Source organism: Triticum dicoccoides, chromosome 1A, assembly GCF_002162155.2.
Source record: "Triticum dicoccoides isolate Atlit2015 ecotype Zavitan chromosome 1A, WEW_v2.0, whole genome shotgun sequence".
Taxonomy (NCBI): domain Eukaryota; kingdom Viridiplantae; phylum Streptophyta; class Magnoliopsida; order Poales; family Poaceae; genus Triticum; species Triticum dicoccoides.
In genome coordinates this window covers 527,199,091-527,222,672 of record NC_041380.1, presented here as the reverse complement: position 1 = coordinate 527,222,672, position 23,582 = coordinate 527,199,091, and the positions used below count along the sequence as shown (strand labels likewise).

Below are 23,582 nucleotides of genomic sequence, written 5' to 3'. Positions count from 1 at the left end.
CGTTATCATGTTGGTTCCAAATTTTATTACAATAATCTGATGTGTTCCAAGTCTTCCATAGCTTCCGAGAACTCGTTGTAAGAAAACTTTACAATAATTATTTCCTTACAATATGATTGGGGTAGAGAGTATGAAAAAATAAATATATTTTTTCCAAAAGATAGAATTTTCTTGTCATGTGTCGTGTCCTCATGCCCAACAACAAAAGGGTTTTTCATGGCAAACATAGACACATTGTTGAAGTAGATCAACCTTTCTTGCTGGTACTTTTGTGCCTTTAAACTTTTGTGATGAAGCTCGCTTAACTGATGTCCATCTCATCAGTAGGTTGCCTAGTCATGGCGGCATCAATTATGAAACCCCTACGGGATCAAAACAATAACCATATCATTAAAATAATTCGGCGCTGCTACCCCCCAGCAGAAAATCACGCACGACACGGCACACATCCTCCTTTACCAAGGACCGGTGTCATTGATAGAAGAGCACCAATGGCATGTCCGTCCGAGCGCCTTTGTCAGCCCATATGAAACGAATGCTTCCTCAGTCGCTTCATCAATCACGGCCGCCATGACTTTTCTCTCCATCCCATCAGTTACACGGTATGCATGCACTCAGCTTCAGCCGATCCTTTCGACGTGAACACGTGTTTGTAGAAATCGGCAACGATATCTCTCATTTCGTTGCCCACAGTGAACCGAGACTCGTCCGGTTTAAGCAGTGCACGTACCATATTCTTACACTTAAAATGAAAAGCCATGTTCCGGAAATACCACGTATTTTGGTCTCCTCACTTTAGCCAATGACGATACATCACCTCTTATCTCTCATAGATTTCATGCAACCGACCCTCCAAATCCTGGACCTCCAGTGAGCACCCGGACACATCCGCTCGCTTTTAATTAGCTTCCTCGAGATCATGCTTCAGCGACTTTATTTGATGACGAATAAGCGAAATACCGTGCGACTCCAGTGCCGCATGCCGCGCGTGACGCTCGCCAGTTTCTCACATATCGCCACTAGCACATCTACTCTCGCACTTGCCTTGATCCACGCCTCCGTGACCATCGTGTCAAACTGATAGTGCCGTAGCCACATTCTTTTGAACCTAAAATTTTTGCTTCCCGTCAAATGAAGTCGGATGAACAGCAAAATCAAAAAATTCTGGATTTTTTGTATTAAACTTTGACTAATGTTCTAGGATTGTTTTTTGTCAACCCTTCCAAAAATGTTGCAAACTAGGATGACATTGATTGCTTTACGTACACACAAGTATAAAAAGGAAGTAGGCCTCGATGTACAAACCCTAGTCCAGTAATCGAGCATCATGTACAAGTAAAATTCAAAAAAAAAAGACGCCGTTGCCGGGGATCGAACCCGGGTCACCCGCGTGACAGGCGGGAATACTTACCACTATACTACAACGACCTTGCTATTATGAATAAGATTCATTATCTTCAGAACAATAAGTTATCTTCTTCCCACAAGACATTCAACCAATGTGTTTGCTCTGCTTGTTGTGCTTCCACCACCAGATTGCTCTCTCTATAGGCTGAAATCGTAGCTGCTGTTTGGAGCGGTCAGCTAGCAGTTTGAAAAGGGGATCAACTCCATTTGTTTTCAAAACTGATTCGCTCCTTCTAAAACAAGGGTAGGTAGAAAGCACTGATTGATGTTAACCGTTCGGCTGTCTGCTTAGCAACGGCGAAACTGAAAGAATTCCTCAAGCATAGCTTTGTTCATTGTGGTTTCAGTTTCGACAATATAAACTGTAATAGAGTGGCGCATTCTTTAGCAAAGATATGGCTGCTTTCAAGTATAGACGAAGATACGTGGCGACCAATTTTGGCTCCGCCCACTTTTGTAGTGCAGTCTTTGTATTTTGCTCCAAAAAAGAGTCAAGAGTGGAGTTAGAAGTTCTACCCCCAACTGTAGATGCCACTCACCATACACACATACAAAAGAATGACACCACAGGCTGCGTATACGCAGTAAACATGTTTCTACCGCATGCGGACACACATACACAGCTTCCAGCTCCAGCTTACAACACCAAGCTCAAGCTTTCTTGGCGTGGGCGCCGGCCTCCGGCAAACACACGATCTGAGGCGCGTGTATAGAGTACACCGTGGCAAACGTGAGGAAAGAGGCGCTGCACGCCGCGAAGACCCTGAACCACACGGACGAGAACAGGGTCAGGTAGATGAAGAAGGCCGTCATGCCGATCACCGCAAGGAAATTCGCGACGCACTTGAGCGTGGACAGGTCTTCTTCGGTTCCTTCATTGGGGAAGTGGCCTTGTGCCAAAAAATCAGACAGGAGCTCGTCCTTCAGTCTGAACCTCTCCGTGAGCCAGCTGGATACTTCGTCCTCTGCTGTTGGTATGTCACAGACCTGGATGATCTTGGTGTGGACGTGGACCTCAGAGGGGTCGATGCCGTACACGTTGTCCATGAACGTCGGGAGCCGATGCTTGTATGCGATCGTGATGTCGTAAACTGCATTGATCAGAAAGCTGTAAGTCAGTGGGAGTGTAAGAAGGAATACTGAAAGTAAATGTTGGAAAGCTGTTCATAGGCAACTACATTATGTAGGTATTTCAAGCAAGTCACACTGCCCAGAATTCATCAGGCTTATGTTTGAGCTCTGCCAGTACAAGACAATTGCACTGAGATTTTAGCAATATCAACAACAGTCAACCTTTTGGGATACCTGGAGCATTAGATGTACTTAAGCCTGGGAATAGTTTGGGCTCAAACTTAAGCTTTAGTTTGGTTTTCCTAGTGGGTTGTTTTGGATTGGTTTAAATGGTCTGGAGCCGTAATGTAATCTGGTCTGGTTTGGATTTCAACAATTATTGGACTGGATTGGATTGGTTTGGACACAGACCAAGCAGTCTCAAAATCGTTTCGATCTTGTACTCTAAATCGGCTATCAGAGTCTACGAACTGCATACAGACCAGCGTCTCTAAAAGAAAAGACATACGAGACCAGCGCTTCAACGGCGGATCGCCGGGTTGTCGTTGCTACTGGAGTTCCGGCCGCCGCGTTTCCCTCCCTCGGCCTCATGGTCTAGCGGCAGCGCACCCCCGCCCCCCACCCTCTCCTTCTCTTTGAACCACTTGGCGGAGGCGGCGACATTAAGCCCTGTCCTTCTCTTTGACCCATGCCTCTGTCCATTAGCTTCATACTAACAACGCAGCAGCTTGTCAACAGTTTCAAACTACGGATTTAATCCAAAAGCGTGGAACGGTTTGGATTGGTTTGGATGGGAAAGACACTTGGCTTGGTTCAGTCTAGATTCTGTACTTCAATATTTGGATTGGATTGGATTGGTTGTTGGAAGGAAAGTCGAGTGGTTTGGGCTGGTTTTAATTTGGATTTGAAACTATTCACAGGCTTAGACGTACTTGGGATGTTGTTTCAGAACTAATAAGACAGGATGGTCTAACTAATAATAATTTGAACAGACCAAAGCAGTCCAGCGTAAAGTGCTAATGTCTGATAAATGCAAAACCCTAACACTCAGAAAATGGCTGCCAGGATCCTAACATTCAGAAAATTCCTTACAAATGCTACAACAAAGAATTGAGGTGATAAACTCCAAAGGAGAGTTATGAAGGGCAGAGACAGATGGTTACCAGCATCCAAGTTACTCCTCAGCTCTTGCAGGCAGCAATTGAAACCCTTTATCTTGGGAAGGAGGACATTTTTCAGAATAGGCAAACCATGCTCTGCCGCATACTCTTGACTTTTGATGCATTTCTTCTCGCTGAGACGTTAGCACAAATCAGCATCCACATTGAGAAAAAAGGAACCAAGTACAGGAAAATAGAAAATCTAGATGCAGAATGCTATTGTGCGAGTAAAAGAGCAATTAATAAGTGCGTCCAATATCTAAATTCATTTTAGAGAATGCGAAATCTGGATCCTGGATTATTTGTCCAACCAAAAAATTAGATCGATGGAATGCTGAAAGGTGAACATTCAACAATATATTCAGCAGACCGGAATGTGTGCCCAAATAAAGCAGCTGATAAATAGAAACATTTAGTAATAAAATGTATGGGAACAGTTCTTACGTATAATCAGTGCCTTCTGGAAAAACTGCAAGCCAAAGGGGATCCTTGGGGTACTTCAGTTGAGAAAGCCTTCTTCGGATTAGTGGTTCGTCAACCTCCCAATTCCGCTCTACTGGAATAAACTCAATAATGTGAAATGCCCAGTTGAAAATAGGCAACTTCATCAAACTTTTCTTGAGGATGTACTTGATAGACTGCAAACGGCCTTTCCTCAATGCAAGATCCCACAGGTACATCCAATCTACCTCAGTTCTGTGGTTAGCAAACAGCAAGACACACTCTTTTGGGGGCACCTTTTCACCAGAGAAAACAAACCTTGTCCTGTTGATCTTCTCAAACAGAAAGGGAAACATGGCTAACCACATCCCAAACAGAAAGCACGTCCACTTTCTGCTGTAATGCACACTGAACAACCGTACGACGAAGGTTGTCACAGGGGCTAGGTAAACCATCATCATGCATGCTGTCACCGGCATAATCACCAAGCACAATACACCACGGCAGCGCCTCCATGCATTCAACGGACGGTGTCTTGGTCCATTGTTAAAACTTGAAAGACCGGGAGGGTCAACACTTTGCACTTGCTTTCCATTCACATGATTCCCCGGGGAACCAGCTGAACCGTTCATCATGCAGTACCAAAATGTCAACAGTTATTCTTTTCTGAACTTCACATTCCCAGCACCAAAGGAGCCATCTAGAATTTCACCTGCGATGGGAGAAATGAGATCTGCACAGTGTTAATTGAGATCAAGACATAAGCATGCTGAATTGATAATACAAATTAGCGGTTCGCATAATTTATGCAAAAAGTGCACCTATAATTTTGCTGCTCTATGGAAATGTATAATAAAAACTAAGGAAAAATAGCCAAAATAAGGGACTACTAAAGGCCTGACACATGCCTTATGCAGTAACGTTGGGTAATATGTCAGTCTATAAAGCATTAATCCAAGAGAAAGTTAACACAAAAAGATGGTCCCAACTAGCAGTAATTCGTAGATAAATTAGCATATCCAATTTGGAGTTAACAGTGATACCACACCTGACAACCCTAAACAAATGTCAGTATCTACGAGTCTAGAAGCCACAGGGAAACCAGAATGCATGTCTGTATGCCCCTGTAGGTGATGGCAAATGATAAGAAGTCCTTAAACTATGTGGGCAAATACATCCTGAAAGATCCAACCATAAATCTTACAGGCAGACCTAACTGATAGGTTGACACGGATGGTTTTCAGCATGTGAGCCATGAAACCTTGAACAGGGCATTCATGGCAACGATGGAACCCCTAACCAAACTGCACAACAGAGCTATCACGGCAAACATCTGCCTGCCTCTACAAGTCTAGAAGTTGCAGGGAAACCAGAATGCATGTTTCAGCATGTGAGCCATGAAACCTTGAACAGGGCATTCATGGCAACGATGGAACCCCTAACCAAACTGCACAACAGTACTATCACCGCAAACATCTGGCTGCCTCTACAAGTCTAGAAGTTGCAGGGAAACCAGAATGCATGTTTGCATGCAGCTGTTTGTGACGGCAAATGATAAACTAGTACACAAATCCTGAACCTGAAAGACCCGACCACAAAGCTTACACACAGACTTAACTGACAGGTTGATACAGGTGGAATTCAGCATGTCAGGGTCAAATCTTGAGCAGGGCATTCATGGCAACGACCGAATCCCTAACCAGACTGCAAAGCAGAAGTATCACAGGCCAGCGCACACTGTAAGCATAAACTGGAGCAGTCCTAGCAAGCACCAACAGAGAAAATCCGACGAAAATCGACCGGGCATGGAGCAGCATCAGAGACAGCCTGAACGCCGCTGGAGATTTCCCCACCTGTCGCCCTTCCCCTGGCACAAGGACGGCCTGGCGCTGATAAATGCTCGGGGCAGGGGCAGCAAACCGAACTCCACGAGCGATAAATGTGCGCTGGGTCCCCATGGTCAGATCCCGAATTCCCTATAGTGGCAACAAAGCCGCACCCGCACCCACACCCACCAAAAAACTGCATCTGCACGTAAAGGCCAGCAACCCAGCAATGATGGCCGGCCGCCGGGATCCAGTCCTTCCCCCCGCCCGCTTCGAACGTCCCGGCAGTCCGGCACCAACCGCCATGGACGCCAATTCGGTGCGAAATGCTGCTGCCGAACCTCAACTATCCATCAGCGCAAGCGCACGGCAAGTGGGGCGGGAAGCTCGTGGTGCTTGGTGGAAGCGGAGGAGATCCGCGCGGATCTGCGGGGGTGGAAGAGGAGCGGCGAGGAGGGAGCTCGTACGTACCGGAGGGGGAGCCGGCGGGGCGGGAGGCTCGCGGTCGCTGCGGGCGGGCGGCCGGCGGCGAATTTGGAGTTGGACTGGGCGTGTTGGTGGGTTTTTGGCTGCGGGCGGGCGGGCGGGCGGGCGTGGAAAACTGGTGGAGGAAAGCGAGTGTTCCGGGGGGAGGGAGGGCGGATTGGGTATGGGTGTGGACTGTAGTCAGAGGTGGTGGATGGGCGGGCGTGGTGGGCCGCGTGCGCGAGTGCGAATCTGGAAGGATGATGATGGGGAGGGCGACGGTGGCGGGGGGGCGTGCCGACTTGCGTCCGGAGGCCACGCCTGCTCGGGCCGCCGGACCGATGCACGTGCAGCGCAGATGGAGTGTCTCCCGCAGAATTTCCTTTTTTTTCTTTTACAAAAATTCAGGTGGGGTGTTGTAAAATAAGTCCTTTTTAGTTTAAGTGGGTTGGATGAGCCTTCTGTCTTTGTTGTGAAAAGTAAGTAAGCTCGTTTATTTCAACATAGCTGGCCATGATGGCCAAAAACATTCACTGATAATCTCATGAGACTAATTGGGTGTTGCTTACAGATTTGGTCAACCATAAACAAGTTTGACTTCGGACAAACTCAAAACTTCGATTATTTTGAAACTGAGGTAGTGCGTTGTAAAGTCGGGTGACGGGTACAACATTTGGACACGATGCTCCATTACAAAAACAAGCGTAATGTCAAAACGCGTCTTATATTATGTGACCGAGAGAGTAGGATGTATTCGTTGAGAACTACTTCTTTTTACTTGTGTGTACTGCAATGCACTCATGCATCATCACCGCAGAAGAATGCTCTAGGCTTCAGCCCTGACTTCTTCATCCTGAGCCGACGGCCTGCGCCTGCAGATGGGGCACTTCTCGCTCTCCTTGAGCGTCCCCTCAAGGCACGCGCCATGGAAGACGTGGGGCGAGGAGCACCCGGGCCACGCGGCGGCGTCGCTCTCCAGCGGCTCCAAGCAGACGGGGCACTTCTGCGCGGCGCCCTCCTCCGTGACGATCTTCCTCCGCTTCGTCGGCCGCTCGCAGTCGTTGGCGGCGGCTTCATCTTCGTCCGCGCACTGCACGTGCACCGGCTCTGGCAGGCGCAGCTCCATGCCGACGTGGTACCCGGGCCATGGCTCCGCTTTTATGCCCCGTAGCGCGTCCGTCACCGCATACATGCGCCAATACCTGTAGTCCTCGAGCCGGAGGATACCGACGTCAGCTATCACCTCGAGACGCGTGGTCCCCGGCGGGATGCCCACGGCCATGTTCGTGACCAGTTCGGACCAGAGTTCCTGGAGCTTGTTGTTGTGGCGGGCGGGGTATATCAGCGACGCCAGAGACGACCAAGCCCACTGGAGCGAGCCCGCCACGTCACCGGCCGGCGGGACGACGAAACGGAGATAGTGCAGCATCGTTTTCTTGGACACCTCCACGCCGTCGAGGTCGGGTGCCGCCTCAAACTCGGTGTAGCGGTAGAGCACCAAGATCTCCTTGTCCTTGCCTCCTCCTTGTTCTTGGCTGGCGGCCGGGCGATCAGCCGGGGGCGGCACCACGACGGCGACGCCCAAGAAGCCGGCCGTGTTCCCCGAGGAGGCAAACTGTAGTGTTGGCTCAAGGGACCGGCCGTCGGGCACGTACTGCCCCCGCAGTAGCGGCGGGCCGGCCCAGACGCCGCTCGCCGCGGCTGCTACGCGCGAGTCAATCTTGATCGGCACCTCGACCTCGTCGTCACTCTCATCCTCGTCATAGCTGTCATCGCTGTCGTAAGACTCCTCGTCCTCCTCGCCGTCATCGGCCTGATCTCCGCCCCCAAGAACCAGCTCTTCTTCCTCCTTGTCTCCCGCCAAAGCCGGGGGCGACGGGAGCGCGAGAACGCGGCTTTGAGGCCGGACAGTCGTGTCGGTGGAGTCGCCGGGCTGCTTCATTGTCAACGAAACCATCTCGTCCATCGATCGATCAACGCCGTCGTCAACCATGGCCGGGTTTATCGATCGGCCGATTGACAGCGGCGCGACGGAGCTTGTAGGTGGAGGTGGAGGTAGAGTTTGTTCTTGCCGGAGCAAGATGAGAATAGAACGTGTTGGCTTCGAACTAGGCCATGTTGCCCCGCCTTTTATCGACTCTGTCCAATCCGAAACCGGCTCTAAGCAGTAGAATCAAAAAAAAAAGTTCGCATTCGTTTCAAAATAGGATAGAAACACATTCTCAAAAAAAGAGGAAAGAAATGCTTGTTGGAAAGCAATTGGAAAGAAACGCCTATTTTTCCTTTCAAAAAAAGAAAGAAACAATTGGGGGAGATTTAAAACTGCACGAATTTGGAAAGAATGAAAAATCGCCTATTTTTGCTTTCAAAAAAAAACAAAGGGGAAAATCTAAAAATGGACGAAATAGGAAGTAGGCCTCGATGTACAAACCCTAGTCCAGTAATCGAGCATCATGTACAAGTAAAATTCAAAAAAAAAAAGACGCCGTTGCCGGGGATCGAACCCGGGTCACCCGCGTGACAGGCGGGAATACTTACCACTATACTACAACGACTCCGATGCTTAAATGTTTACTGCATAGGTATTAACATGTGATAGGATATTTGCTTCATAAACTAGTCTATAAGAACACTTTCGACGTATGTACGGTAAGATTCACAATTCGTATCGCCATATTCTGCAAACACACACAATATCCACCGCTTTTCGTTCATTCCATTCGGGACTCGTAGCTGAAGCTCACTTCTCCTCTTCTCTGTACAAACAAAGCCAGTTCCGAGCAGCAGCCAGCAGGCAGAGCATCCGTGTCCTGTGCTAGAACCAACCTCTGCTCTGACTCACGACGGCGGGAATGCTAATGCCAGAGCTAGAAGGAGAAGTCGTCGTCCTGGTTGGGCTTGGGCGAGGCGAGGATGGCGGTGTAGAGCCGGAGCTTCTCTTCGCCGAGCGAGGAGCAGCGCGACAGCGGGCGGCGCGGGCGGATGAAGGAGAGCGACTCGAGCGTCTTGCGGTGCTTGTAGCGGCGCCACGCCAGCTGCACGGCGACGGCGGCCCAGGTGCGCCACCCCGGCGAGTAGTAGCGCGCGCTCCGCCGCACCCGCTCGTTGGTGAAGGTGTAGCGGAAGTGCTGCGTCACGTACTTGACGTCCGCCGCCTCCAGCCCGAACACCTCCGTGCTCTCCAGCGTCACCAGCGTCGCCGACGACGCCGGCAGCCGCCCCACGAACGGCCGCCGCAGGCACCACGACAGCAGCTCGTCCCCCGTGAAGTTGCCCGGCCCCAGCATGCAGCAGCTCGTCGCCCCGTTCCGCAGCTCCTGCCTGCACTCCAGGTGCCCCCGCACGATGAACACCATCCGCTGCACCGGGTCTCCCTCCCGCACGATCTGCATGCATGCATCCAAACACCAAAAATTAACACCAACACCATCACATCATAGCCATTGATTGATTTGTCGGAGCTCTGATGAACTACTTACGGTCTCGCCCTTGGGGTAGATGAGGGAGCGGACGCGGTCGCACATGTTCTCGAGGACGAGGTCGTCCATGTGCTGGAAGAGGGGCACCTGGCGGACGAGGTCGAGGCAGAGGTGGTACTTGATGTCGCGGCGGAGGGCCTCGGGGAGGTCGCGCACGATCTGGCACTCGTCCACGCCGCGGGTGGCCGCCCACCGCTGCCGCTCGAACTGCCGCACCCGGTGCCGGTAGCTCTGCGGCAGCTCCTTGCGCTTCATCCACCACTCCAGGCTCCGCAGCCGCGTGTGCATGGCCTGCTTCTTGGACGTGGTGGCGTTCAGGAACACCTTGATGTTGCCGATGAGCATGGTGACCAGGATGAGCCCCCCCGTGATGGTCACGATGTTGAACACGATCTCCAGCCACTCCGTCGTGCTCTCCAGGTTCCCGAACGTGCTCAGCGTCATGAGGCCCCAGAAGATGGGCAGCAGCATCTTCTCCAGCCGGCTCGTGTTGGCCACCAGCATCACGGTCCACTTGTAGGCGCCGAACTGGTACTTGTCGCCGCTGACGAGGCACATGCTCCTGGCCGTGGCGTCCGTGGCCCAGGCGAGCCTGTCGCCGGCGACGGACGCCGCGGTGCCGGCGCCGCCGTAGTAGAGAGGGCTGGGGCACGCCAGCGGCCCCGACGCGCACCCCGGCGGCCCGGAGATGGAGCACTGCTCCTTGAGGCACTTGGTGGCCCTCTGCACCCCGAGCAGGTACCAGCACGCGCCCACCGCCTGCACGTAAACGCAATGCACATTAGCAACTTGATGATCATCCTTGCATGCGGATGGACATGGTGAGGGAGAGGACTGACGTGGGCGGCGACAAAGTAGGCCATGAGGTTGAGCACGATGCCCCACCAGATGGTGCCGAAGATGTGGCCGGACTTGTCCTGCGTCCGCCGGAGGAAGGAGACGGAGTGGTAGATCTTGGGCAGGTACTCCAGCAGGAACGCCACCAGCAGCACCGTCATCACCGCCGTCGTCGACCCCGCGCGGATCATCGCCGGCGCCGCCACCCAGACCACCACCTGCAAAATGAAACTCAGTTACGCGCGCGAAATATTGATCATGCGTCTTTTTTTTTCAAATAAACATGGATCATGCACCGTCCATTTCGCTACAGCAACCGAATTAAAGCACAGTCTTGTTAAATCTCAGTCGGTACTATATTCTTTTTGATTTTACATTAAGATCCATGCAAAAAAAATAATTTTCTTTTGCATATTATGTCACTTGGTCCACCCAGGCACCCACAGGACGCGGTCAGATTTTATTTCCTTTTTGCGACAATATGTAATAACAAACAAATTTATTTGCAAAAATTCAAAACAAGATTAGCATGTGCAAACTACTGTAGTGTAGTGTGTTTGACTGATGAAAGTGACTATGGCCCTGTTTGTTTGAGCTTTTGTTTTTTGCTTTTGCAGTTTTTTCAATTTTGTCCAAAAAGCCATAAAAGCTCCTAAATAGATGCTTTTGAAGCTTTTATGAATTTTGAAGCTCAATATTGTTACATTGTCAAAAGCTAAAAAAAGCTTCAAAAGCATCTATTTAGGAGTTTTTATGATTTTTTGGCCAAAGTGCAAAAGCAGAAGTAAAAGCCCAAACAAACAGGGTCTATACAAAGTTGGGCGTCTATAATGCAAAATGCGCCACGCGTACCAGTTATTATGTTTCTAAGATTGGCATGGCATGGGGATCGGTATATACTCGAACCGATGGGATTAATACATTGATCGGTACGTGCCAACGTACGGCTGAACATTGTTAGATAGCATGCACGCAACCGCAACCCACATGCTGGCATTCTGCAGGACGGTAGGCATTTTCTTTGGCGATTTCCAGAACTGATTATAAGTGAATATTGCGCGCGCACGTGGCTTGGAATTTTCTTTTTCAAGGTAATACCTGTATCATTTCTTCTATAATAAAAAGGTCAAAGTGCAAGCTAAGTAAACCCCGAGTTGACAAAACTAAATAGAGCAAAACGCTAGGCTTCCCACAAAGGACCATCAACCACACCCGCAAAAAAAGGACCATCAACCGAGAAAGAAAATCACAAATCAAAACCAACGCATCCCCTGAGCATGACTCCAACGCATGGCACCTGCCTCCGGCACTCCCGTAGCAACTGCCACAAAAAAATGCGACGAATCACCTCTTCACCCAAACTTGATGTAACTTCATTGTTGGCATGTAACTTTGCGGATCTCCAAAGTAACTTACCAAGAGATGAAGCCATTGCCATTGAACGAATTTGGCCGAGGCAGCACCTTGGACACACCATCGAACTTCAGATCTGACATCTCCACATGACTAAGATGCCGAGGGAGGAAACAAATACCTGCCAGCCACCAACTATGAACCCAGCACACGGTCCGTCTTCCAGATGCCGTTGATGCGGACCACTATCTGCAACCGTTCATCGACTACCTCCCAAGCTCCACGCTGGCATTGGAGCAGATGTCATCGCAACAACGGAGCGCAAGTACACAAGTCCACCATAGGGATGCCGCCACCGCCGCCACGAAATCCTGGCTTGAATAGGCTAGTTCCCAAATCCACCGCCAATCATAGAGTTGGTCGTTTTGTTGTGGAAGGATTTGGGCATCTTTATTCAGTTCAACCATCATCGCCACCTAAGTCAAGACGTCGAACGATCCAAAACATAACCTATTAGGGTCCTAAAACCTAAGGGCTCCTTTGATTCAAAGGAATTGCATAGAATTTTTGAAGGATTTGAACCCTTAAGAATTTTTCCCGTGATGCTCACTTGATTCGTAGGATTGGCATCCTTAGGAATTTTTCCATAGGATCCATTTAGGGCCTCTTTGATTCGTAGGATTTCCAAAACACGGAATAAGAAAAATATAGGATTAGAGTGAAATGTCGTCTTGAATCCTACAGGATTGTACGAGTGTTTGTTTGTGCATAGGAAAAACGCAGGATTCTTTCAAATAGGTTTGAGTGGATGGGATGTTTCCTATGAAATCTAGTGCAATTGAATCCTATAAAAAAATTCCCATGGTTTAGAATCCTATGAATCAAACAACCAAGATATGAAAAATTTCTAAGGATTAGAATCCTCCAAAATTCCTTTGAGAATCCTTTGAATCAGAGAAGCCCTTATACTACATTTTGGAGGGAAATTTCCATGCACTCAAACCTCTTTGTAGAATTTTTTTGTTTTTCCTGCGCTATCAAACATTCTTTCAATTCCTGTAGAATATTACGAGACATGCCATTCTATTCCTGCATTTTTCCTATTCCTTCATTTTTGACAATCCTACGAATCAAAGAGGCCCTAAAACTATCCAACTTGCATGCGATGGATCCGATGACCGTCCTTACCACCTCTCAGTCATCGGCAGAGAAGAGAGCCACCAGAGGACGGCGCCGGAAGGCTGGCCTCGCTTGGAATTTGGACAGGCGAAAACAGACGGCGCCAATGCCCTATGTACGTGCGTATCTCTGTCTGTCTGTTCTATGTAGCCCTAAGAGCAATTCCAATGGGGCGATCCATTTTGTCCGCGGCCGTCCCTTTGGGTCGGCGCGGACAAAAAAGCCGACCTAACGCGTCGACCCAAATGGACGCGTGTCCACTTTCGACTGTTTGCTGACCCATTTTCGGTCCATTTTTGAGTCTGATTTGCGTCGGCGCGGACACAAGACGGACACGCGCGCGCTCGCACTCTTTCCTCACCAGGCCCGCTGGTCGGTGGCACATTGGATTCACACCCTCGCCCGCCTGCTACGTCGCCGACGCTGCTGGCCATTTTTTCAGATAAAAATGGATACATAGATAGTTCTAGCGTACACAGATAAAAGAAAAGACCACTACTCGTCGCTTTCTGACTCCGACTCGGTAATGTCCTCCTCCGACGTCTGAATGTAGGCGTCAGCATACGCCTCGTCTTCAAAGTCCCAACCCGCCGTTTCTCGTAGCTCCAGTTTCAATTGAGCTGCCTGCTTCCGCAAACTTTTGTCCTCCCGATAGGCGGCTCGCTCCCTCCTCCCCGGTCCCTCTCCAACCTCCTTTGCTTGTACAACTGACGCTCGTCGACGATGTCCTGCGGGAAGCCTCCACGCCACACCGGCAAGGCTTCCACGTCCTTCTCCGCGATGGCGAGGCGACGATGCCGCCTCCGGTGGACACGACGATCCTCGTCGGTGAAAAGCCGCGGGAGAGGTGTCAGATCCTGCGACCGCTGGCTCGACATGTTGGGAAATTTCATATCCCGACGAGGCCTCAGGAGGCGCCACATCGCCGCCGCGTCGTGCGTGCGGGCCGCCTCCTCTGCGGTGTCAAAGGTGCCGAGGATGAGACGTTTCTCGCGAAACCAGATCTCGAAGGAGAAGGCGCTGGAGCGACGCTCGCGGACTCCGCGAAAATCCGAAGCGCCCAGGCGGCGGATCGACATGGTGGCGCAGAGGCGGCGAGAGTGGGCGGCGGACAGAGTGTGGAGGGAACGCCTTCTTTATAACGAGCGCCGGTCGCGGCGTGCACGCGAACCTTTCCCACGCGCTGAAGCGCCAAAACCAAGGCGATGACATGATCTAAAACGCATGCGGTCATGAAATGGGTCGACATGTTAGACGCACTGACGACCCAAAACTAAAAAAAAATGGACGGCGGGCGAGCGGCCGACCCAAACAAATAAAAAGCGGGCAAAAACACCGTCCGTTTAAATCGGCCCGTTGGAGTTGCTCTTATACGTTCATGCCGTGCTAACCTTGAGCATGGGCATGGGGATGGCGGTCGATTGGAGCCTGAACACACGACAGGAGCTGGTACAGGGCCCAGCGCATGCCATGCTATTGCCATGCATGTCCTTATTCTGGCAGATATAATGCGACGGTCGGTACGTGCACATACGTACGTACGGTGGACGAACAAGGCGACGATGCAGCCACGGAAGCTCCAAGCCGTGGCCCTGTGCGGACCGCTTGGACGTACTCCTTCCGTCCGAAAATATTTGTCATCAAAATGGATAAAAAGATGAGTATGTGTGTTACGAGCCGATCAGCTGACACTGACAGGGACGGCACTTGATCGCCTGTTGAACAACTTTCCGTTTTATGTGCGAATATTCCCCTTCTGTGCATACCGTACCGTGCTGAGGTGTGGAGATAAGGTGGCGTGTCACTGCACGGTACAGTAGTTCGCGGGACATTTGTTTTCTTGAAGGAAAATGTTATCCACGGTTTTCTTACTGATCAAAATAGTGTAGTATGCTCGACTGTGGTTAACTGAATTTGCCTACGGGTTACTGAGCAAAATGAATGAAGTACATTAGATAATAAGGGCATGTACAATAATTCTATATTAAAAGTGCCATGTAGGATAAATGATGAGTGAAGGAAAGAGAAATCATAAAAAAAGGGTTGTCTTATCTTATTTAAGAGAAGACAAGAGATGATCTCTTAGCATAATTTGTCTCACCATACTTTTAGCAACAACTAATTATTGAAGATAGAACTAAGAGATGATTCATTATAGGCATGTTTTTTTTATCATCTCTAATTTACATGTAAAACTTAAGATAAGACTATTTTATCAACCATTGTGCATGCCCTAATCAAAACAAATTGAAGGGTGGTGCTAGCAAAAAACAAACCAAGAATGCAAAAATAGAGGTGCAACGCCGTGTAATGTAAAATCCATTGCATCAATGTTTGCATCTTTGATCGTCCAGCAGGTTTTCAAGAAATCCAGCTGAAGTTCATCGTAGAGATGGCTCAGGGGAGGACACGGAAGGGGCACGCACCTGCATCACGGGGAGGATGACGAAGAAGTCGAGCGCCATCCCTTTCCTCGACCTGGCGTACGCCGGCAGGCTCCGCGCGGCCGCGGCGTCGATCTCCGCCTGGTCCACCGCGGCCTGCTCCTCGTCCGCGATCCCGCGCCGGCTCCGCGCAACCGCCGTGGCCGCAGCGCGCGCGACGCGGAGCTGCGTGAGGAAGTTCCACGCGTGCAGGGCGTCCACCATGCAGCGGAGCGCGGTGACCGCGGCGGCGAGCCAGCCGTCGAGGAAGACGCACATCAGCGGGCCGCTCACCGACACCGCGTACAGGAAGAGCGGGTCCACCATGAGCCCCGCCGCGCAGGCCAGCAGGTAGGCGCGGTTCCACTCCCGCACCCACCGCGCGCGCGGGTCCAGCGCCCACGTGTCTCCGACGCGCCACTGCCCCAGCCCCAGCTGCTGCCGCCGCCGCTGCCACCGCCGCCGGAGCTTCACGCCCGTGCTGCCACTGCCGCCGGACCTGCTGCCCTCGGCCTCGACCCGCAGCGGCGTCGACTCTCCGAGGCTGTCATCTCCTCCTGCTGACCGCGCGTCGTCGGCGCCGGAGGGCGAGGCGGCGAACGAGGGCGACGAGCGCGTGGAGAGCTCGCCCGACATGGCGGCGCTGCGGGATCGTGTGAGGTGGATTGTTCAGCTTGCATACAGGGCACAGCTAGCTGGGTAGCTCGCGCATTGATAAGTATTCTGTACGTAGATATATATGGCGCACCGGTGCGTGCAACCACAGTACTGTGCCGTACTAAAATGACCAGGCTAACCTCCCCGGGCCAAGTAGGATTATCTACTGATCAGTTACGCATTAGAAAATGGTATCAGCGTCAACACGATCGCGAGTCGTATATAAGTACAGTATGAGCTAATGATTAGTAGTATGAGCTTAGTATGAACAGCCCGTTTTAATTATGTGGAACTTGATCAGTGAGATCAGTGCACATCAAATGTTGTAATATATTATGTGATATTCCTCAAAAAATAATGTACCGGTATGTGATATATATGCATTCTGTATGAGCTTTTCGAAACCTGAAAGGGTTTATTTGCGATGGTCATGGAGAACCGGAAGTGTGGAATAAAATGGTTGCACCAACGTACAATGATTCGATCCGGCCGGGACTTGCGTGATTGCGTTGGCGTCGATCAGTGGCGCTGTCTCTCGATAAATGAACGCGGAGTCGACGACGGAAGGCGAGACAGCGCGCATGCGAGGTGTGCAGGCCAAGGCTGACGACCATGGTTGGTCCCGGCGGCCACCCCAGCGACATCCATCACACTCCGTCGTGTCCATTCTGGATCCCCGTCAACAAATATGCTCTCCGTCTCGTCGGGGATTGTCGCCTCGATCATTTGATGATTACTCGATCGGTTAGATGGATACACACTCCTCTCCGGCTCTCGTACAGGAGATTTTTGCACCGTCGGATATGACCTACCCGGCGGAGACCGGAGAGTGCTCCACCGCGGCCATGGGATCATGGAGCAAGCCCGGCCGGCGCCAACCGATCTATCTGTCGGCTACTTGCTGGACGCTTTTTCCTCGCTCGAATCATGCATGCATCCAAGATAGGAGTAGCTAGGTAGGCACCGCTGGGAGCTAGGAATGCAAGACCGATCGGCGTCCCTCTCCGGCTCTCCGATTATCATTTACGATTACCAATTATTGAGCTACTAGTATGAATGTAGTGACGCTGACGCGGGTAGCCAGGAGCATTCAATTGCTATATGTATGGTGGTTGTGCCATTTTCCATGTATTTTTTATGCGTAATCGGAATGTACGTATGTGCAATCTTTCTACACTATGAGATCGTATCGTACAATCTGCTCAAATTAATTAGATGACCCCAGCTGGTAGGTGCTGGGCGACCGGCCCAGTGATGAATTATGTTGATGGCCGCAGGAGAGAAGACAAAGTTATACTAGTAAACTAAGTCTAGCTCAGACCTTGTGTTGGGACCTGTCCGTTTGGGTTTAAGCCTTAGACTTGTTATGTTTGTTCTCACTATTCTGAATTTATTTTTCGGTGGTAAGCAATGTGCCCGTGGATAGTGAGGCGCATGTGAAGACTTTATCAATCTCAAGACCTACGTGCTCAGTCTTTCAGAGATGCTCAACGGGGTACGACGTGTGTATGTGTGTGTGTATGTGCGCGCATTCATAAGAGTGAATGTACGTGTATGAGAGCGCCTACTTTCGTGTTGTGTTTAAAAAAAGACAAAGTTTTTTTTTGCGGGGGTCAAAAAAGACAAAGTTATAGGATGAGTACCAGGTTTTGTGACATGTTCTCTCTTTCATGCCGGGTTTTAGAGAACCAGATAAATAATTCTAGTGTGTTTGGTTGATCTAAATAACTCTGATGTGACCAGATTATGTAAATCATGTTTGAAAACATACATTTTGTGGCACACAGATTGAATTTGGAGATTACATCGAACGAAATAAGTGTCCTACTTAACCTCATCCCGACATCATAGCCAACACCGCGTAGTCTGTGGTTTTTTGGTCACATGGATTATCTGCCCTTGATTTAGCAGATGGTTGTCAGACATTTGGTATATCTAAATGGTGGTGAAGACGACAATGGTATAAAGTTTGTTTTCGTTACTTGTTCTTCTCTTACAATTTTTACCTGACAATACATCGATGAAGTAAGGGTGTGCCATTTTGCCCGGCAAGAGTATTGTGTCCTCGACGCAATGCGTTCAATGATCATAGGTTCTCATCTATTATGGTGGAGGGATTAGTCTAGGTTATGAGGGATTACTCTTTCGCAGTTTCTCCACCCGAAGTACATGCGAATGTCGATATGCCAAAGCATGGAGCGAGAGCCTATGACCTTGATGTAACTTTTAATTTTATCAATTGTCATTGTTGTTCAGGTTTCTTTGACCTGATGTACTTTAGTTTAGGTGGCAAAGTAATCTAGTAGTTGCAAAGATAGTGACACTTGGATTTGTTTTATTTAATAACAGATCCTGCCTGCATTATATAGAGAGGAGATGAATGTTACTAGAAGCAATATCGGATTTGTTATTTTCAGCATGGTCAAGCGTCTCGCATACATGCATCCATGATCCATTCCTTGTTTTAACGAAAATAATAAGAAACCTTTTTCTGCCAAATGACCTTGTATTTGGGTGCAGGCACAAACCATTTGCATGTCCGGGATTGACGTGTTTGTACATATACTACCTTTGTCCCTTAATATAAGACGTTTTTTCCCCGCAAAAAAAATGTTTTTGCACTTCGGCCTTAATTTGGAGATTATAATACCTTGATCTGCCGCCTGAGACAGAGATGCAAGTTTTTGGGTGTGTCTAGGGCACATCTAGATGTGCTCTAGTTATTGCACATCTAAGTGAATGAATCAAACATAAAGAAAAAAAAAAGAGAAATATCCACACAAATCTCGATGTATGATCGGTGACATAGGACTTAGATGTGCAATACTTATGACACATCTAGATGTGATTTAGCAAAACGGTCTTCTTTTTAGGGTGTGTCTAGGGCACATCTAGATGTGCTCTAGTTATTGCACATCTAAGTGAGTGAATCAAGCATAAAAGAAAAAGAAAAAAGAGAAAGAAAATATTCACACGAATCTTAATGTAAGATCAATGACATATGACTTAGATGCGCAATACTTATGGCACATCTAGATGTGCTTTAGCAAAACTGTTCTTTTTAACCAGAAGGCTCAGCACAGATATTAACTCGATTTTTTCTCAAAAGAAAGAGAGAGAAGATATTAACTCGATTTACATCTGGGAGAATAAAAAGAAACAATTACAATCATCAGTCATTCTGTCATTGACGTCGGCCCGTCGCATTGCGCGGCTTCAGTTTGCTCGGACAAAAATGCTTCACGGCATCGTACGCCGCCACGCCGAAGCCGACGTCGCGATCGACATCCAACTCATACCGTACGTACTGGTAATGTACGGCGTCCGTGTTAATTTGGTCGTCGTGGTAAGCAAGTCCAAGGCCGGGATTGGCCGGGCTCGTCGTGTACTCATGCTTTGTCCCGGCGCCCGGCCAGCCTATATATTATCCCCGCGTATCCATCACACTCGTGTCCCGGAATAAAACGCTCCGTCTCGTCGGAAAATATTTGTGATTTGGGCATTTGGTGATCACTTGATCACAGTTAGATAGGCATACACTCCTCTCCATCCATCACTGTTACACGCGTCTATCGAGTAATAATAACGGGAGATTTGTCCGACGTGAGGAGCTATTTACACCGACAGAGCCATTTATCTGGGGGAATAATATCGAGTAAGGCTGGTCATAGTGGGGAGTAACTTATACTAGTGTCATGCATATGACACTAGTCTAAGTTACTATCTTCATAGTGCAAAGTAACATACTAGTAGTGTCACATAGGACTTCATTAATTAACTTGTAGACTCGTCGTATCTTGAAAAGCGTTATGTTACAGTAACATATTATGTTACCACTTCTCATTAACTACATGCCACATAAGTAAAAAATTCTCGGAGTGCGCTATGTTACTTGCTAAGTTATTCCCACTATGACTAGCCTAATAATACGAGATCCTCTGCGAAAACGATCTTTCCTCCGGGAATAAGCGCAAGCTGAATGAAGACAAGCGGAGCCATGCATAAATCTGGAGGTGGCGGCCTAGCCCGCGTGGCTCCATTTTACCCCGCGCGCGAACCGTCCGATCTGCTGGTGGCTACACCGCAGCCATATGATGAAGCGAGACCGGCCGCGCGCTGGCCAATCTGTCCGCCACTCGCTGGCTGTTTTCTCGTCTCTTTGTAATATGTTTGCATGATTAGAGCAAGTATAATAAGTCCTACTCAACAAGCTATAAGGCTGATCATAGTGGGGAGTAACTTAGACTAGTGTCATGCATATGACACTAGTCTAAGTTACTACCTTCATAATACAAAATAACATACTAGTAGTATTATAGATGGCTTTATTTATTAACTCGTAGACTCATCTTGTCTTGAAAAGTGTTATGTTACAATAACATATTATGTTACCACCTTTCATTAATTACTTGTCACATAAGCAGAATTTTCTCGAAGTGTGACTTCGAGAAAATTCTGCTTATGTGACAAGTAATTAATGAGAGGTGGTAACATAATATGTTACTGTAACATAACGCTTTCCAAGACAAGTCATAGTGGGAGTAACTTAGGCCCTGTTTGTTCATAAGTCCTAGGACTTTTTATAGTCCGAACTAAAAAGTCTCTAGTCCCTAAAAAGTTCCTCCCTGTTTGTTTCCAGAGACTAAAAAGTCTCTAATCCCTTCCTAGAGGTTATTAAATGACTATGTTGCCCCTAGTATATAGAAAAATAACAATCAAACAAAACCATGGGGTTGCGGACCATTGAATGCATGGAGGGGCATTGTTGTAAAAGTCTCCAAAATTCCCAAAAGGGACTCTCCTTGAGAGTCTTCTTCATTTAGTCCTAAATGTCTAGTTTAGTCCCTAAAAAGTCCCTCCCGTTTGGTAAAAAAAATCTTTAAAAGGGACTTTTTTAGTCCCTACATAAAAAATTCCCTGAAAACAAACACCCTCTTAGCTAGTCCCTCCTTACCGGTTTATAAGGCTCAACTCAAAGTCTTCAGACTTCCGTTTTATAAGGCTTGTTTTGAGAGTAGCTTGGTTAAAGCGCTGAGGTCTTTTCGGTTGTTGCGTTGCATTTAATTCCCAGGTACTATTTTCAAAAAAAAAATATTAATCATGGAGCCAAGTCGTTGCTCCTTTCTTCCATCAGCTGCATGCATGCAGCAAACTGGACATTAAAACGAGATAAAAAAAACGAAGATTGACCAGTGCATGCGCCATCTGGATAAGAGAGAGAATGGGGCGCATGCGGGCTTGGGGTGCTGTAGTTAATTGCATTGGCAATTGAACAGGCTGAGATTTAATACCAGTATGCTAATTGGACACTTTTCACGTAAGCTCAATTCATCTCAGCCAATAGACACTTACCTTGGTTGGTGGGATTCTAGATATGAGCCTTATAAACTGGTAAAGGAGGGAGTAGTAATATAGTGCACTTCGAAAAAATTCTGCTTATGTGACAAGTAATTAATTAGAGATGATAACATAATATGTTACTGTAACATAACGCTTTCCAAGACAAGATGAGTCTACGAGCTAATAAATGAAGCCATCTATGATACTACTATTATGTTACTTTGCATCATGAAGGTAGTAACTTAGACAAGTGTCATACATATGATACTAGCCTAAGTTACTCCCCACTATGACCAGCCTAAAACTTGCTATGTCGTAAAAATCCTAGGTGTAAGAGAAAGAAATTAGGAGAGAGAGCAGAGCCGGCGCTTATACGCAAGATACGAGGCACAATAGCTGACTTGCAACCCGAGCTGCTAGCTATAAACTGACGCTCTGTCTTTCCCCCCAATCCCAGCATGCAAATATTAATAGTTAAATCCAACCCAACAGCCAACCTATAGCTATCCTATTATATGGTCTTGGCTTTATAAAGACTATAGTAGTAGATGACATGAACATGGCTATAGAGCCGGCTGGATCCTCTATTATTTTCTATGGCCCACCTGGCACCTAGTAGGTGTTGGGCGGCCTCCAATGATGAATTTTGTTGAAGGCTGATGGAGAGAAAACAAGGTTATAGTCCAAGTGTTTTGGACCAGGTTTTGTGATATGATTTGCATCATGGTTCTAGCGTCAGGTTTTGGTGTACTTGAGAATTATTGTATGAAGCCCTAGTAACTTTTTCTACCTCCGATGTAAATAAGTGTAGTGGTTTTAGTTCAAACCACAACACATATTTTGGATCGGAGATAGAGTAGTTTTTAGGAGAGCAAAATTGATTTTGAAGGAAAGAAGGTGGTGAGCTGGTGACACACTCAAACACATAAATAAGTATCTCGTGATTCCTCCTATCGTGGCAAAAGTAGTCGACATCAGTGAGTCTGTGGTGCTATGTGTTTTTGATACAATGGATGGTCATCCGACGCGTCGGCTAGTCTTTAGTGGTGGTAATGGCGAGGATAAATCGAGTTAATTTGTGTTTGCTGACTGGTTCTCTGTTATTTTGTGCACATAGTCTTCTGACATGATACGTTCATGAATGGACAATTAGGCAATCTGCCTAAGGATGCATCTTTAGCACAACGTGCTCAGTCATCTTAGGTTTCCATCTACTCCCTCTGTTCCCTAATGGGTGCATATAGCTTTTTTAAGTCAAACTTCACAAACTTTGATTAAATTTTGAAAATAAATTATCTATATCTACAATACCAAACATATATAATATAAAGTATGTATCTTTTTTTAAAAGAGGCTGAAACGCCCGGCCTTTGTATCACCGTGATGCATATAACCATTTTTATTAGTTATTTAGCAGAGCATATAACAAAGTCAACCACGGTTGAACCATTATAAAATATGAAAAAACATAATTAAGTCAACTTCTTCCGCAATAATGCCTTCAGAAAGGAATAAACGTCCTCGCGCCATGTTGCCGCGTCCGATAGTAGGAGGCCTGCAAATTATCAAATATGAGATATTTTTCTCTACAAATTTGATCAAATTTTGCAAAGTATGTCTTAAAAAAAATCTTTACATGCACTACATCACGGAATAGAGAGAGTATTATGGTCATCATCGATTCCCAATGCACTCCCGGTATGAATCAGCCCGTTCATTATGTTGCTCTTCCTATGCAAGATTTGAGATGCCCAAGCTCCACAGTGTTTAAGGAAACTGACACTACTTCAAAAATGCCTATACACAGGAGTTTACTAGTAGTGTTTTTTAAAAGGCATCGCCGCTATTATTTATCAGTAGCGCTTAGCCTTAGAAAGGGCTGCTACTACGCACTTACCGGTACATTGTATACATAAAACGCGCTACGGCTACAATTGTCAGACC

General features: G+C 48.0%; 2 protein-coding genes and 2 non-coding genes across 6 annotated transcripts; all 4 read right to left on the bottom strand.

Moving 5' to 3' along the window:
- Positions 1–1,356: 1,356 nt before the first annotated feature.
- On the bottom strand, positions 1,357–1,428 carry TRNAD-GUC. Its single transcript has one exon. It is a non-coding gene; the product is annotated as a tRNA-Asp (tRNA).
- Positions 1,429–1,817: 389 nt separating this feature from the next.
- Positions 1,818–6,494, bottom strand: LOC119285849 (probable 1-acyl-sn-glycerol-3-phosphate acyltransferase 5). 3 transcript variants are annotated; one of them, XM_037565193.1, is made up of 5 exons: positions 6,377–6,494; positions 4,083–4,791; positions 3,642–3,772; positions 2,252–2,498; positions 1,818–2,170 (listed from the first exon to the last, which is right to left on the bottom strand). In XM_037565193.1, the coding sequence occupies exons 2-5, from the start codon at positions 4,712–4,714 to the stop codon at positions 2,059–2,061; spliced, it is 1,122 nt and encodes a 373-aa protein (XP_037421090.1). In that variant the 5' UTR covers positions 4,715–4,791; positions 6,377–6,494; the 3' UTR covers positions 1,818–2,058. The 3 variants fall into 3 exon arrangements, with proteins under 3 accessions (XP_037421090.1, XP_037421079.1, XP_037421086.1); XM_037565182.1 differs by having other exon boundaries at positions 1,818–2,498; XM_037565189.1 differs by having other exon boundaries at positions 1,818–2,498; positions 4,083–4,812; positions 6,377–6,486.
- A 2,359-nt stretch (positions 6,495–8,853) lies between these two features.
- On the bottom strand, positions 8,854–8,925 carry TRNAD-GUC. Its single transcript has one exon. It is a non-coding gene; the product is annotated as a tRNA-Asp (tRNA).
- Positions 8,926–8,949: 24 nt separating this feature from the next.
- Positions 8,950–16,352, bottom strand: LOC119285841 (cyclic nucleotide-gated ion channel 4-like). The gene is made up of 4 exons (XM_037565176.1): positions 15,645–16,352; positions 10,689–10,904; positions 9,850–10,608; positions 8,950–9,756 (listed from the first exon to the last, which is right to left on the bottom strand). The coding sequence occupies exons 1-4, from the start codon at positions 16,275–16,277 to the stop codon at positions 9,238–9,240; spliced, it is 2,127 nt and encodes a 708-aa protein (XP_037421073.1). The 5' UTR covers positions 16,278–16,352; the 3' UTR covers positions 8,950–9,237.
- Between the last annotated feature and the right edge of the window lie 7,230 nt (positions 16,353–23,582).